Genomic DNA, 16,235 nt, shown 5'->3' on the forward strand with positions numbered 1-16,235 from the left:
AGACAGTTGTAGTAAAAGCGAGGCAACCCAGAGAGGTATAACGTTTGGTATCCGACTAGACATGCGTATCAAACTAAAATGCAAAGTTCAAGACATTTGTGGTATTTTCCCACGTAGAGCCCGTAAAATCCCCAATCAGCACAGGTGACTGCCCAGAGACTCTGGTGCCGAATCAAGTCGAGAATCTGTTTCATTTCCTCACGGACCTACTCCACAACCCAGCCACAGTTTCCTTGACCCTTCGCTCCTGCTCCCGAATCTGCTCCTCAGTTTGCCCACGTGCGTCACCGCGGCTGTCAATCTCCATCCGCCCATCATGTTGCTCCTCGGTAACCTCACTACCATTGACATGCTCCGGCTTGGGATCAAGGCTCATCACACCATCCATCATGAGCCCTCCTCCCTCGCGGAGCTTGTTGATGGCACGAACGGTATCGATGGCTTTGTGCAGTGTCCGACGAGCATTGAAGTTTTTCTTGACTGTCGGCAACAAGTCCTCGCCCGAGACACCTTCGTTGTTGAGATCATAGGGCGGGTTGATCCAGGGATGCTGGAGGGCTTCATGGGCGGTCATTCGGGCCTTGGGATCGACTGTCAGACAACCCTTGATGAAGTCCCGGGCTGATTGGGAAACACCACGCCAGTACTCGAGAGGCGTGAAAGAGTAGTCGGCTGCAAGGATGGCCTGCATCTCTTCCAGGTTGGAGTCACGATCGAAGGGAGTGTAGCCGCAGAGTAGGAAGTAAGTGATGACACCGATGGCCCAGATATCCCTAAGCAGAAAGTCAGTCATAGAATTCAGATTGGGGATGATCTAAGAGGCGGTGAAAAACATACACTGGCTTTCCATGTCCACTCTTCTTGAAGATCTCCGGAGCCATATAACCTGGCGTGCCACATGTCGTGGTGAGGACATGGAACTGCTCCTCGTCCATGATCCTGGACAGGCCAAAGTCCGCAATCAAGAGATCCGCATTGTCCTCCGGTGTCCGGAACAGCAGGTTCTCAGGTTTCAAATCACGATGCACAATGCCATGATCATGCAAATAAGCCACCGCGGAGAGGACCGCACGGATGAGGTCGGCCGCATCGGACTCGTAATAGCTCCCTTTACGACAGATGCGGTCAAACAGCTCTCCACCCAGAGCAAGCTCTGTGACGAGGTATACTGTAAAATCACAAAGACACGTCAGTTTGAGAAACTCCACTGAGTAGCAAGGGTAGCCATACGATTGTTCATGGTCTCAAAGTAATCAACCAGAGTCAGAATGTTCTGATGGCCCATGGAGACTCTCTTCAGCACCGCAATCTCATTCCTAACCTGTCGTTATACCATGCTACACATCAGCCTCCACTCAATGTCCACGTTGACTTCAGAGGCCGCATTTCAGGTCCACAGGATAATTACCATGTGCTCACGCCCGGCCATTAACCGCTTATTGATCACTTTCGCTGCGTAGTATCGACCAGTATCGATGTGTACGCATTCCTTCACCACTGAGTAGGAGCCAGCTCCGAGCGTTTTCCCAGTCTTGTACCGGCAAGGCTGGACCTTGGGTCGTTGACCCGTCTGCGTTTGGGATGCCATCGAGCGTAAGACTGCACCGCGATCCGGTATGATAGATAAAAGGATATCAGTAGGACGGTTCGTCAGAAGCTTTCTTCGGCGCAAATCAAAGAGGACGGTGTGCTAATATTGTTAAGATGACTGGTCAAGTGTGAAGTGTGTCAGAACAGTAGGCCGAGAAACTAGCGAGAGGACCAACCAAAAAGCAATTACTGCTTGAACGCCCAGAAAACTATTCGACAAGAAAAGAAACCTTCGAAGCAGACGGCGAAGATGGGGTGTGGGCGTACTTCCTGGTAAAAGCTTTCTTATCGCAATCGGCGGGCTGTTGTTTCGCACTTAGAAAGGGAATTGCGGGGTTACAATAGACGTATCCCAAAGAATAGGGTTCTCGCGAAACCTGTGATAGTGTCCGTAGCTTTTATTTCGAATCAATATAAGAGAAGTAGGCCTCTTTACGAATCTGAGGTCCTTGCGATAAGCCAGAAGGCCTTGGGGGATGCAGCAGAAGCTCTGAAACTGATATCTGTAGGTTCAGCTGACAACGTGATTTAACTTTCGGCACATTGGCGGTCCACTACGGCTTATGGAAATGGGAACTGTACAAAGCAACGAGAATTCATGTAATAATCTTCCTAATTTCAGTCAATTGCTCTCACAATTTATGCAACATCAAGCCCAGAGATACTCTATCAGATTGTTTATTATTGATCGCCAATTAGCTCATCAATGCCTGAGGTGTAACAACGCCTTTCCCCAAATGACCCCATCACGCCCCGCAATGCCATGGTATAGCCAACACAGAGTATATAGTTTGAATAGTCAACAGCAAACATCAGCGACAGGGGGTAATAGGAGACCAAGTATTATATTTGCGCAAGGACACCCTCCACAACACTTTCCAGCAGCTTCAGACCATGAAATTTGGCTACGCTGCTCAAAAGACGAAGCTTCTTTTCAACCTCTCTCCGATCCATTGTTTCCACCCAGTGACCACTGCATGAGCAATGTTCCATGAATTCGCTGATCTTAAGACCCCCGCACTTGGAGCATTTGAGGTCCTGTGTCTGCCAACCGACAATCAAGCCCTGGACTTGGCCGATGAGGGCCTCTTCCTGTGCCAATCGATCGTACTCTGTTTGGCAGAAAGGGCACCGCCAGGGCTTGGGTGCTGCTTTGCTTGGGTCTGACCCAATCTCCGGGAGCACATCTTCGTCCCGGCACAGGTCCAGATCACGTATGAGACAGCAGGCGTTACAAGAAAGCTCAGGAAGCTTCAGACTTGCCCCCGGATTCTCGAACCGGCCATCTTTGCTGAACTCACGTACTTCGAACATCGCTAAGAGTTCCCGGCGCAGCAGCCGAGTCTCCAGAGTCGTTGTCTTAGACAGACTCAAAACCTGCATCAACAATTTGACGAGTTCAAGGACAGGGTTGCGTTTATCATTGTTGGCATCCACTAGGACTCCAGGAAGGACTGGGAAGACGTAGTCGGATGCCAGCTCCGGATGAAGCAGTTCATCCCGTTGACGCCGAATGAGGCCAGAGATCTGCTTCTTGAGAGGCTTTGAGAATTTTTCCGCGAGGATTGACGTAATTTCGTCATTATCTTCGCTAGGATTCCCAATTGGAATCTGCGTAAGACGAGGTGTAGAGGAATCATCAGAATCAGGCCGTTTGAGGGAATGCATGAGTTCGATATACTCCACAACCCAATCATGAAAAATCGTTTGCATGGGAACTGGTAGAAAGCGACTAAGCTGCCAATGCATCACCGTCTCAAGATCCTGGTCCTCAGATCCGGTTACCTCTCGGCATCCCTTGCCACCATAATTGTATTCGTCGTACCAAACGAGATAATCCCAGTACTCTTTGATCTCAAGATCGATGAAGTGGAATGATGGGTTCGCACGGATGGACTTTAGGACATATTGGCTATATGCATATGCGTTTCCCACCTCTGTCTTCGTAGTCTGGAGCAAAAGACGGGTAGGGCTCGCAAATATGACATTTGAACCGACACGCCTGAACTCAGCCATGAGCCGCTGAAATGATTTCCTGGACAGCATTCGCACATAATTGTGCAAGGATCGATCATAGAGACACGAAACCGGGCTCTCAACCCATCGAATCAAATGCTGGACCATAATGTCGGCCATATTATTCCCTTCACAAGCCTCCGACCACCAATGCTTCACCATTTCACGGAGCACGACAGCACCGGCTGAAGCAAATGCCTTCTCCGAGTAGAGAACGCCAGAGCCGTTTGCGTCCGCTGAGGGTTCTGACGATGCCAGAAGAGTGTCTGCCCCCTCCATTTCATTAATGATCGAGGAGGTCAGAATGGTGTTGATTGAGAGGTTACGAACCTCCAGTTCAATGCAGACAGTGTTATATGCGCTGGGCACGTTGACTGACGGCATTGAAACTCTCTCCAGGGGACCAGTAATATCGTCTTTCTCGTAACCCGCATGATCAGGTCTTGGACCATTAGACCACCAGAGGACAACATTGTTTTGCTGAAGGCGCCTTGCATATGAGATATCAATGAGATACCGAGGATCGTCATTCTCGAGATTGCAGAGAGGTACATCACCATATCTAGCCAGCATGGTCAAATGTTGAATCCAAGAAGCAAGATACAAGTAGTGCGTCACCAGACGCTTGGCAATAAATGATTGCCAGCCTAAAGGTGGAAGGTCCATATCCGACACTTCGGGCTTCACTGGAAGAACCGGATACTCTTTCAAGATGGGAATATCGTGGCACAGGCGGTGTCTCTGATGGGATTGTATGACCATGACGGCGGGCTGAGTTTCTTCGCCTTTGAGTTTCTTGATCAAGTCGCCAATCTCCAGATACGCCTTCCTCCTAGTCGTCACTTGCGTGGTCTTGAAATGGATCTTCTCCTGGTATTCGAACGCGTTCTGGGACTGGTCTCCTGTCATCGTTTCCATTGTGCGCGCACGAAGCTCTGCGTATATTTTATCAACGTTCGGCAGGCCTTGAACATCCCTCGTGCGATTGAGGACGACAATGTGTGCTTCGCACTTTGTGGTCGAAAACAAAGCGAATATCTGCCTGTCACCCGAGAGGACATGGTACAGATAATGGTAAGCCAAGGGTGAGTTCAGAAGGTAAGGTTCATCAGGAGTCGTATGGCATAACGTCGAGAGATCGAATCCTCGATCCAACCCCTCACCAAGAACTCCTCGTTGTTCTTCCTCAAAGGTGCATACACTGCCCAGCTTTAGAACAGCGCGGATACTCAGAGGGATGTTCTTCTCATAGACTCCTTCGATGCTGGGGTGTTGCAGAAGAGCGTCTATTTTGTCTGCTTCGCGCAGGTATGTGTCTTCGGACAACGTCAATTTGAATAGATGAACCGAAGGATGTCCGTTGGGCAAAGTGTGGTTGACCTTTTCCACCTCACAGTCCCGAACATCAACATCTGGCAGCGAGTCCCGTTTCAGATTGATGTAGATCTGTCTGGGGACCTTGACTGTAAGCGCATGGATTTTGCGGTCAATTAAGACGAATGCCCGGACAATGCCAGGTCTACCTGTTTCACAGAGCTGAAGAACTTGCCATGTATTAATGTACAGCAGCTCTGCTTGATTCCTGAAGAGATTGCTTAAAGAATCAGTTGCCACATTGATGCGTTCTCCGAAGAGCTGGCGACGGCGGGCTCGAGCTTGCTTCTGCAATTTCCATTTTTGCTTCTGGTACTTCAAGAATTCAACGTAGTCGTCGTTCAACGAAGGCATTTTGGCTGGAAGGCTGGCAAAAGGATCAAGCAAGGTCTTTGTCAGACCTTCAGGGTGTTTTCTTTTCTGTGAGATCTTGCTGTTCGGTGACGACTTCAGTTTCTGTGTCGAATTCGCAACAGCTTCCCCGATGTCGCCGTGATGCTGGACACGATGATCCAGGATGTTTGTTGAGATGTCAGAAAGTGGGTTCTTTTCTGTCTTCCCAAACATATCGGTCATCTTTGTCTGCTTGAACTTGTCCTCCTTCATGTTGATCCGCCGTTGAAGCCAGTCAGGGTGGGCTACTCGGGGGACTGGATTGCGGACTTTCTGAAGTGCAGCGGGAATTGTGATCAATTTCTGTACAACAGAGCCCAATCGCTCAAGGTAATAGTCCCAATCGATGACACTTCGAGGATCCATATCTCCGGGGTCGTCTTTCAACCATTTCCTCAAAAAGAATCGCTTGACAGGCTCTTCAGCTGAGAATATCGCCACTGGAATGGCTCGCTCCGTGACAGGTGTGTTCCTTGGCTTCGCAGATATGATGTACTTGCAGTTGAGACCCTTGTCCTTCACCATCTGCTCTCCCAAAAATTCTGCCAACCGCCGTGCTGTCGTGATGGACGTTGACTTCTGATTCCCATATTCTTCCAGAGTCTTTGTCATGCTCCTATTTTCAGAAATGAGTTCAATGAGCTCCTCATCGGCCAACGTTGCGCCATGTTCATAAAGAACATCTAGCCATCTATCAGCGACTCGAGCAACAGCAGCATATGTTTCTTCCAGGGTGGATCCTTCCAAAAAGAAGCGGAAAATTTGAGTTTGGAATATCTTAATCAACTTCAGCTCTCCCCTTCGCTTGACTTCGAAGCCCTTCAATTCAGCTAAGGATCCATCATGGTTAAAAACAGCATAGCGTTTCTTCAAGTTCTTATCCTCTTCTTTCGACGTGGGGAGTATCATCGCTTTGTAAGGGCCATCGACTTCAAAGAAAATAGAGTTGTCACTATGCGTTTCATATCGGAACGTCTTCGGGTCGACAAGTGTTTGGTACTGGTGATTGGTGTATTTTCCATGCACGAGGTGATTTAGCATGACACAGGGATATGATATACCAAGCTTCTTGCCGTTCTTCAGAGTGAACGAGAAATCCTCGGGAAAACTCCCTGGGAGCATACACCAAATACCATCGGTGTCGAGTTCCAGTGGCCGGCCGATACGTTCAACGAGCTCTCTTGCCATTTGGATAATATGAGCGCCAGTAAGACACGTCACACCGGCCATTTCCATCGAGTACCACCGAGACCCCTTTCTCATGACATAACCGTAAAAACTGTTCAAGATGACTTTATGGGCAAGTTGTAATGAGTCGAACAGCACAATCATCTTCTTTGCTTCTTCAACCTCCGCAGCAGAAGCACCTCCTGCTTTGAGGGCTTCAGTCTTCCCTTTCCAGACTTTCTGCTTTCCTTTGAAATCATATCGTCGGTCACGAAAGCTGCGAACAGTGTCAACATAGAAAGGATTTTCACGCTGGCAGATGATTGCCTCGCGCACAATGGTCTTGCTGTCGTGAATCTTGTGATAGATCTTTTTGCTATAATCTTGAAGGCGCTTCTTGATAATAGCAGCTTGTTCCTCGGCGCTCATCTCGCCAAAGGACCTCATCGGGCTGTTCTTATTTCTCCCAGGGAATCGCTCATTTGCAACAGCTTGTCTGATCATGTTGTACTCGTCACGCTTGGCTGGAAGGAACTCACCACGCCAAGCCCACGGTAATCTCCTGTCACAGGTCTTCCCGGGCCTGTTGAAGTCGCAGGCAGCGCAATCAGATTCCTGAATCATGGAGTCCGGTTGCAATCGGTTGGTGATCATGATATTGGGATACATGGAAGCAACGTCCAAGTGGTAAATGGAAGGGACCTCGTCCCTGTGTGGTTTTTCCTTGAGGTTGACCAAACGTTCTGCGATCTGTGCCTTGATTTCCTCATAGTTTACCACATCATCCATGGATTTCTTCTCTTCAACCTCAATACTGAATTTCAAAGCGGCATCGAGATCTCGGAGTAGTTCGTCAATAGCAGTGGTATCGATGGTGAATGTGACAGGGATGTCGCTGCGAAATACACCTGCTTCAATACTTTCGACGTGACCACCGACATAGGTCTCTGATTCCAGGAGATGGCCCTCGTAGAACGACTCCGGGGGATCTTTGTGCTTGTTCGGAAGTACAATTTCACCCTTATATGCTTGTACCATTAACAGCATTTCACAGAGTGTTCCGGTTCCTTTCCGCAGCGTGTCATCAGGGTTGAGTGGAATGATTGTACAAAGCGAGAAGATGAACGGGTGCACGTATTTCATATACAGATAATAGGTCGCCACAGCATCTGAAACCGAGTATTCAGCCAAGGTTTGAGGGCGTTCGCTTGCATAAGGAGTCATCAGCTCTGGATCTAGCTCGTCAGGGTCGTAACCGAGCTTCGCAACAGTGACAGCTTTCAAACCACGGCTTCCTTGAGGAAGGTAACTGTCACGGTTGACCCAGGCAAAGCAATCCATGTGCACACAGTGGTCACTTTGGTAGATGTCCTCACTTGTTCTGCGAAAGCCGATCTCCTTGTACATGTCAATTCCAAGCACGCTAGCTCTAGCTTCGACGAATGGCCAATCGAAGAAGTCACCGTTGTATGTGGCAATGACCGTCGGTTTTGCTTCTTTTATGTGCTCGAAAAAGCGTTCGATGACGCCTCGCTCATTAGGCTCGTTGAAAATCATAAATGGCCCGCTGTACTCGGGCTTGGGTGTATACTCAAAATCGTTAATGTCTTCAGACACTATCTCTCGGTTGGTTATTAGAAATCCTTGGCCATCAATCATGTAGGAGATCATCATAATCTGGTCGATCACAGAATCCGGGAACTTCAGCGGTAATTTTGTCGTTTCGATATCGAAGGCAAGAATCACTGGATCAGCCCGCTGAAGTCGTTCTTCTAGACAGGTCAAGGAGATAAGACCGTGCTTCGCTTCAACAGTGTACCATTTTCCAATTCGGATATCTTTGGGTCTGTCAGTCATTGTTTATTGACATATACGGAGAGTTAGTTGCCAACCTTTGTCGATTGCCACCCGAACATGGTAGGGAACATCATATTCTCGAATATCAATAATAAAATCACTTGCATGCATATTGCCATTAGGTCGTGACTCGTTAATCAGTTCATCATCAAAGAGGTCGAATCCGGCATTTGCGCTGGAAGGATTAGCTTCAAGTCAACAGGACCATATCGCTCCTCGGCACAAAACGAACCTGGAAATCTCTGCATAAGTATCCATTACATTCACATTCTTCTTGTTCTTCTCTGCCAGTGGAAGTAGCGTTTTACGAACGTCCAGTAGATGGCTCACATTCGCAAAGTTGAGCTGAAGGAACGTTCGACGATTGCCAAGTAAATGGTTCGGCAACTGGAGATCCTCCTTCTCTACCCTTTTTATCTTCTTGATCAGTCCCTCGAACATCCTCCGGCACCATTCTTCGACTTCCGCTTCATGGCCTTTCTTCACAGCGAGGAGAAAATACGGATCGTACTCCACCGTTGCCTTGAAGCTGCCACCTCCGTCCTCCAAAAAATAGTAATCCACCCCAGCACGTCCACCAGAAACGTTCGGATCTTCTATCGAGGTGCTATGCATATTGATGAGCCAGCCGACCCTCTTCTCGCCGGATTCGAAGCGCGGGAAGCCCAAGGCTTCGTCGATGCTGTTTGCCAGTCGAACCGCCTCGAATTTCTCATCTTGGGACGTAGCTTCGGTCGACCTTAACGACGAAAATTCGACTGTCTTTGTACGTTTGGGCTTGAAGCTCGCAGAACTGGACCGGAACTTAGTGCCATACTTGCTGGGTTGTCGCGCAGGCATAGCGACGGCGAGGCCCGCGGGTCAGGGCCGAATATCAATTATCGAACAAATAGATTGTCGATGAGCATGGAACCCGAAGTTAAGATCAATGCAGCAAGTATTTGAGCATAGCTGTGCGAGGTATCTGTCAATGGGTTGGTTATTATATCGAAGTAAGCATGTACAAGTCCATTGACTCGACCACTGCCTGCTCCCCAGTTGCTAATTTTGCCCTGTTTTCCGATTTCGACGCGTTCGCGTTCCTACTTTACGCGTGCCATTAAACCTCTTTTAGAGTGCTGGGTCTGCCGGAAGAGCTAGCCTGATTTGTCTAAAAGTCTATAGATTCGGATCTTGGGTTGATCCGGCCGGTATAACCGTCGTTCCGCACTTCGTCTGCCCATGTCGACGAAGTCATAAGCTTTGTTGAATATTCTCTTACTCGAGCGAGAATTATAATTTCAAAAGATGGCCGACGATAATCGGGACTCTACCACACATATGCCGATCGCGGGCGCAAACGAACAGACAGCCTCGGAAGACTCATCATCGTCACGAAAGAAAACAAAGTATGAGCTCCCAAAGTCGCAGGTCGGAAAGTTGTGGGAGGCGTTTGGCAATCCAGAAGAATCCGCAAACGTATTGTCAAATACAGGCTATAATGGAACGAAGAAGGATGCGAACGACGTCTCGGTCACCGAAGCAATGAAGTCGATGTCTTTGAAAGAAGTCACCTCGTTTTACAAAGCTCCATGCGCTCGGGATTCATTATTGCTAGGGATCGGTGCCGGATTTGGTATCGGTGGGGTGAGGGGTGTATTAGGGGGTAAGCTGGATATCTTCACAGTGATGCGAACCGACAGGAGGATCTCAGAACTAACTGTGGCTTGCACTTAGGCCTGCGCTCAATATGGACAGCCTGCAACTGGGCCGTTGGGGCGTTCGCTATCACTTCCCTCGCAGCTCACGAGTTCTGCCAGCGGCGACGAGTCCAGGAGTTGGATGGTATGAAGCAAGCAGTGGAATTGATGAAGGAACTGAAGCTCAAGAAACAGCGAGAGAAGGAAAAGCAGATGGCGGAAGAGGCTGCCCGCTTAGCCGAAGAAGAGAAGAAAAGGAAGAGCTGGACGAACCTGTCGAATTATAAGTTCTGGTAGACATATGGCGCGGCACAATGTTGGGAGTCACGGAGTTTCTGGGATGTCACTAGTGGTGCAATGTAAAATAGCATATAAAGTACGGAGTACATATTTCTAAAATAGCGATTTCCAGCGTCGCGGTCATTCGAATGGCGAACCAATATGATCAGTCCAAAAATATGTATCATCGCTTATTCAACCCCATTCGCCAGCCAAAACGAGAAGAAATGAGAGAAAGCCAAAACGCCAGTCCAGCTAAATGCAGTTTTGAACTGAATAAATTCAGAGATTGAATTTGACCTTCTTCTGAATTGTGCCACTCTGGATCGAGCGAAGTTTATCAAATTCATGACCGTCACGTCTTTCTCTTCGCTTTTCGCGCGCTTCTCTTGCTTCTCGAGATTTCCATTCAGCCACCTGCTTTTGTCGTTTTTGCGCTCTGGCCCAAGCGATTGCTGCAGTAGGCTTGAATCCGATGCCGTTGATGCCATATCCGTCATCATTTGGATCTTTGGGGTCGTGACCAGTTATTTCAGAATCATTCCAAGTAAGTGAATTGTCCTCCATTGTGCTGTCAGGAGACGGCGAACCCTGCTTATGACGCATCCTTGATGTATCATTTGAGGTGGCTTTTCTCTTACGGGGGCTTGAAAGCGACTTTTTCTTGACGGTCGAAGCTGAAGCAGCAAGATTTGCATCATCAAGATGGCCATTCCCTTTCGAAGACGCATTAAAGCCAAAATCGCTGGGTTCAGTAGAAGTATTCTCAGCCATGTCATGGAGACCGTTGTATGAGTCAACCCAGCATTTCGTGCGAAGTGAGTCTACGAATGGGTCTTTGTACAGACTTGCATCCGAATTAGACAAACTCGAATTATTCTCACTGTGAATAGCCAGCGCGCCTAGGCGACCGGCAACTGCGGCTCGAGGGCTGTACCTCCCTAGATCCTCTTCCTCGAGGAGTCTCGCTTCCTGATGGCTCGCAACGGAGACTGGTGAGAAGTGGGAGGCTGGTGGGCTGTCACAACCTGAGTCCGACGATTCTCGCTTGCGGTTAGGGGAGCCGATTAACATCGTCGGCCGACTCGGGGGCATTATTATCGCGGGGCTGATCTGAGAGCTGAAGTGGGGGCATTCCTTTACTGAGGTAGGTAGCAGCCAGGAACCCCTCATAATAGGTCCAAAGCAGCCCTTCAACCCTCTGGCTCCTCCGTCCTGTCTATCTGACTGTTGAAGAAGAAGGATCAGGTGAAGCCATCTTTTGTATCACTGAGGGGAACATGGGGGCTTGGACCGGCATGATGTCTAATGGAAGGGGGAAAGGCGAGGGGAGGTTCATCATTGGACGGAAGTTAAATCTAGATTGCCTTACTAAGGGAAAACCTAAGGTAAGTTACCTTTATCAAAGGTAAGATAGGAATGCTTTATTCCTCAGTCAAAAGTCACTGATACTTCACTGGTTCAGAGGCAGAAACTGGTCGTGTCTTTACTGACAACTCGATACTTAATATGGAGTGATCACTGCGATATACCAATTTCATGACTTCGAAAGGTATTTATCTCTCAGTCACTTCAACCAGATGAAGTATAAGTAATATGAGGTCAACTGAGGTTCAAGAGGTAATTATTGAATTTATTCGAGTACATTTTAGGCATAATTGCTTCAATCTTGCAAGCATGACATGACTCTAACAGCCCTTTACACGTAATATCTGCATTACTCATCCATGCCGCCAGGCCCACCTTGCTTGCTCATTTGTCTGGCCTTGAGCAGTTCGTCACACAGAAGTAGGTTCGAGGCTATACCAGTGCTCGATGCGATGCAGTTACGCAAGACCCGGTAAGAATCGAAGACACCCTCCTGCACCGGATCCATGGGCTCTCCCGTCGTCAAATCTAACCCGACCACATTACCTTCCGCACGCTCATCCTGCAGAGCAGCCAAGGAATCCTGGATGTCATGGCCTGAATTAGCAGCCAGGGTCTTGGGAATAACCAGAAGGGCATCGGCAAAAGCAGCAACACCCCACTTGGCCTTGCCCTTGACAGACTTTCGAACACCTTCAGAGGACAGGTGATGAGCGCAAGCGACTTGGTAAGCACCAGCACCAGGAACAACGCAGCCATCGACGATGGTGTTGTAGACAGATCGTAAGCCATCGCGGACTGCATCCTTGACCTGAGCGATAGTGTGTTGGTTGGGCCCCTTGATGAGGATGGTGACAGACTTGGGGTCCTTGACCTCTTCAACAAATGTGTACTTCTCTTCTCCGAGCTGATGTTCGTAAACCAGGCCGGCCCATCCTAGAACATCAGGGGTAAGGTCGTCCACACTGTTCTGAGCAACACCACCGCAAATCAGCTGGAGCCGCTCCATGTTTCTCCGCTTAGCTCTCCGGAGGGCCAAAATTCCGTTCTTGACAAGGACATCCAAGCTCAGAGGGTCAATGCCCTTTTGATTGATCACGACAAAGCCTTTCTTGGGGTCAGTACCGCAAACCTGCTTCTTCAGCTCTACGATCTTCTGCAGCTTAGCGTCCACGAATTTTCGCTCGCTCTCCACCAGCTTGTCCCTCTGCTCGGCCGAGGAGTAGTAGAAACCAGAGTTGATTTCCGACTTCTCATATTCCAAGCTGACATTCAGAGTCAGAATGAAAGCATTCTCAACCCTCTTAGGCATATCAGGGTGTCTTGCACCGTGGTCTAAAGCGAGACCACGGATGAGCTGTGTGTCGGACGCCGTCCGGTGCTGCATGGTCATGATCTCAACCATGTGCAAATCGGGTTTCTCAGGGGCTCTGTGGATGGCAAGGACTGCATCGACGACATCCGGTGTAAGCTTTTCAGCGAGGGCGCTGTTCAGTTTCGTGGCGAGTGACGTCCGAGCAACAGAGAGCAACAATTCGCGGTCAATATTGCGCTCAATCTTAAACTGGTCGAGGAACTATACAAGCAATATTTTCAGCCTCTCGTTGAACGAATTAAGCTATTTCTATCCAATACCGACCTTGAGAGCTTCATTCTTGGCAATCTCGTAACCATCCGTGATCACTCTGGGATGCAGCCCCTCAGAGATATACCGATCAGCCTGCTTCAAGAGCTCTCCGACCATCAGGACGACGGACGTCGTTCCGTCACCGGTAATATCGTCTTGTGCTGTGGCGGCTCGGGCAATCATAACCTTGTTCATGTGAGTAAAAAGTTGTCCTCCAGTTCGAATCGCGGGCAGCTTACGGCTGTTGGGTTTTGGATTTGCTGAGTTAGTCAGTATGGGTTCATATGACATGGCAGAGCATAACTTACCATCTCTCGCAAGAGCACGTTGCCATCTTTAGTCAACTTAATCTGTATGGGACTGCCGTTAGATAATGTATTCTTCATTCAAAGAGAAATGGTCCATACTCCGCCAGCACCATCCACCAACCTACTTCGTGTCAGTACTTTGTCATTATTGGATCGTTTCGAAAGTGAAACATACATCTTTAGAGTCCCAGATGGACCCAAATTAGACTTCAAGACATCCTGAAGGCCCTCACCAGCGCTAATGTTCACTTTTAGAGCTTCCGCCCTCCGCTGTGCGGTGTCAGTGTGTGTCTAGATAATTGAGGGGCAGTTCGGAGCTTTTCCCATACCCTCGACTCGGCTTTGGGGTTCAGTAGCTGAGTTGCAGACATTCTCTGCAGATTGAAATCGTTGACAGACAACAAAAGAGCACGCGGAAGTACTCAAAATGAAAATAACCCCTGTTGATATTGGTCGCCCAGAAAAGAAACCCGCGTTGGCACAAACTGCTGGTAGGCCCCGGCGAATGCGGTGAGCCTGAGTTTTGGCAAAAAGCCCACATTCGATGTTCGCACTAGCGCCGCCGCGAAAGAAAAAAAAGAGCTCTGACGGTTCGGACTCTCCAAATCCACCTTCCAGCCCTTTTTCAACTCCACGTCGGGACACACCAAGACTGCAATCGCAGGTGACCGGTGACTGCGCAGTGGGTTTGGGTTCTCGGATCAATCAACTGACTTTTTTTTTGTGAATTTGAAGACATTAAGAAGATTTCGCCATGGCCGACTACCTTTTGTTCGAGGGCCCTATTGGCTACTCAATCTTCAAAGTCGCTCACCAGGGAGACAGCGTTGGAAATCGCTTGAAGGAGGTTCAGGATGGTGTGAATGATCTTGCGAAGTTTGGCAAGATGGTTGAACTTGCCAGTTTCCTGCCGTTCGAGTATGTTTTTGACGACCTTTTCAATTTTTTCTCCTTCAAGCCGGAATGCGTATGTGCTGACAAACTCTAGAAACAACAAGCAGGCGCTCAGCGAAATAAACGATGTTTCGGAAGGTGTCGCTTCTGATACTCTTATCAACTTTCTCGAATTGAACCTTCCAAAGGCCAGCAAAAAGAAGAAGATCGTTCTCGGACTTGCTGACAAGGCTCTGGCTTCAAGTATCAAATCAGCGTTTCCTTTTGTCGATTGTGAGACTGGAGACACCAGTGAAGTTGTGCAAGATATGCTTCGTGGAATCAGGCTGCATGCCACTAAGTTGCTGAAGCAGCTCCGCGAGGGTGATATGGGTACTGCCCAGCTTGGTCTCGGTCACGCCTACTCCCGTGCTAAGGTCAAGTTCTCCGTCCAGCGGGACGACAACCACATTATTCAGGCTATTGCAATTTTGGACCAGCTTGACAAGGCCATCAACACCTTCTCTATGAGGGTGAGAGAGTGGTACTCGTGGCACTTCCCCGAACTTGTCAAGATCGTTTCGGATAACCAGCGCTACGCTCAGATTGCACTCTTTGTCAAGGATAAAAAGACTCTGACTGATGAGAGCTTGCACGACCTTGCTGCTCTTGTGGAGGATGATGAGGGTGTTGCTCAGAGCATTATTGATGCTGCCAAGCACAGCATGGGCCAGGAAATATCTGAGTCGGACATGGAGAACGTCATTGCGTTCGCACAAAGAGTTGTCAGCCTTTCCAAGTATCGCAAGTCGCTGCACTCTTACCTGGTTTCCAAGATGAGCGTCGTCGCTCCTAACCTTGCTGCGTTGATCGGAGAGATCGTTGGCGCTCGTCTGATTTCGCATGCCGGAAGCTTGACCAACTTGTCCAAGTATCCCGCTTCTACCGTGCAGATTCTCGGCGCGGAGAAGGCTCTTTTCAGAGCTCTGAAGACCAAGGGAAACACTCCCAAGTACGGACTGCTGTACCACTCCTCTTTCATTGGCCGAGCTGGCCCCAAGAACAAGGGAAGAATCTCGCGATTCCTTGCAAACAAGTGCTCTATCGCTTCCAGAATTGATAACTTCTCCGAGCAACCCTCGACCAAGTTCGGTGAAGTCCTGAAGAAGCAGGTTGAAGAACGCCTGGAGTTTTATGCTTCTGGCGCAGCCCCTACTAAGAACGAAGTTGCCATGGTATGTTTAGTCTCCTCGAGGAAAATCCTATATGGGCAAGTCACTGACCATCACAGAAATCCGCCATGGATGCCGTTTTGGCCGATATGGACATCGACGCTGATGATAGCGACAAGGAGATGCACGACGTCGAGGAAAAGGTTGAGAAGAAGGAGAAGAAGGAAAAGAAAGAAAAGAAGGAGAAGAAGGAGAAGAAGGACAAGGGCGAGAAGGAAGAAAAGAAGAAGAAGCGGAAGTCCGACGTTGGCGAAGGCGAATCCGAGAAGAAGAAGCGCAAGCACGACAGCGATGCCGAGCCGTCCAAGAAGAAGAAGAAGGTGTAAGGGCACCACTCTATGTTGGGACTAAAAGGGCGTATTCGTCGCGGCGTTTGTAGGGTTGATTTGTCTTTGTGATTTACTTTTTTTGAATTTCCTTACATCTTGTTTTGAACGACTCTATTGGGCTGGGTATTTGTAAATTATATGAT

At 48.8% G+C, this 16,235-nt stretch overlaps 6 protein-coding genes across 6 annotated transcripts; 2 read left to right on the plus strand and 4 right to left on the minus strand.

Moving 5' to 3' along the window:
* Positions 1 to 190: 190 nt before the first annotated feature.
* Positions 191 to 1,588, minus strand: Aud_003249 (serine/threonine-protein kinase; the record flags this gene model as incomplete). The annotated part of the gene is made up of 4 exons (XM_043288202.1): positions 191 to 773; positions 838 to 1,168; positions 1,231 to 1,321; positions 1,409 to 1,588. 4 exons carry the CDS (start codon positions 1,586 to 1,588, stop codon positions 191 to 193), a joined length of 1,185 nt encoding a protein of 394 aa, XP_043144137.1.
* An 845-nt stretch (positions 1,589 to 2,433) lies between these two features.
* Positions 2,434 to 9,237, minus strand: Aud_003250 (DNA polymerase epsilon catalytic subunit POL2; the record flags this gene model as incomplete). Its single annotated transcript, XM_043288203.1, has 3 exons — positions 2,434 to 8,378; positions 8,433 to 8,572; positions 8,630 to 9,237. The coding sequence occupies 3 exons, from the start codon at positions 9,235 to 9,237 to the stop codon at positions 2,434 to 2,436; spliced, it is 6,693 nt and encodes a 2,230-aa protein (XP_043144138.1).
* Positions 9,238 to 9,684: 447 nt separating this feature from the next.
* On the plus strand, positions 9,685 to 10,373 carry Aud_003251 (COX20 family protein; the record flags this gene model as incomplete). Its single annotated transcript, XM_043288204.1, has 2 exons — positions 9,685 to 10,042; positions 10,114 to 10,373. 2 exons carry the CDS (start codon positions 9,685 to 9,687, stop codon positions 10,371 to 10,373), a joined length of 618 nt encoding a protein of 205 aa, XP_043144139.1.
* Positions 10,374 to 10,637: 264 nt separating this feature from the next.
* Aud_003252 (uncharacterized protein) lies at positions 10,638 to 11,450 on the minus strand (the record flags this gene model as incomplete). Its single annotated transcript, XM_043288205.1, has 1 exon — positions 10,638 to 11,450. The coding sequence occupies one exon, from the start codon at positions 11,448 to 11,450 to the stop codon at positions 10,638 to 10,640; it is 813 nt and encodes a 270-aa protein (XP_043144140.1).
* Positions 11,451 to 12,072: 622 nt separating this feature from the next.
* Positions 12,073 to 14,029, minus strand: Aud_003253 (chaperonin-containing T-complex subunit CCT6; the record flags this gene model as incomplete). Its single annotated transcript, XM_043288206.1, has 7 exons — positions 12,073 to 13,299; positions 13,363 to 13,536; positions 13,590 to 13,610; positions 13,659 to 13,700; positions 13,758 to 13,779; positions 13,834 to 13,928; positions 13,988 to 14,029. 7 exons carry the CDS (start codon positions 14,027 to 14,029, stop codon positions 12,073 to 12,075), a joined length of 1,623 nt encoding a protein of 540 aa, XP_043144141.1.
* Positions 14,030 to 14,412: 383 nt separating this feature from the next.
* Positions 14,413 to 16,089, plus strand: sik1 (snoRNP complex protein NOP56; the record flags this gene model as incomplete). The annotated part of the gene is made up of 3 exons (XM_043288207.1): positions 14,413 to 14,576; positions 14,647 to 15,766; positions 15,823 to 16,089. The coding sequence occupies 3 exons, from the start codon at positions 14,413 to 14,415 to the stop codon at positions 16,087 to 16,089; spliced, it is 1,551 nt and encodes a 516-aa protein (XP_043144142.1).
* Between the last annotated feature and the right edge of the window lie 146 nt (positions 16,090 to 16,235).

This window comes from Aspergillus udagawae (genome assembly GCF_001078395.1).
Source record: "Aspergillus udagawae IFM 46973 DNA, scaffold_2, whole genome shotgun sequence".
Classification (NCBI taxonomy): Eukaryota; Fungi; Ascomycota; class Eurotiomycetes; order Eurotiales; family Aspergillaceae; genus Aspergillus; species Aspergillus udagawae.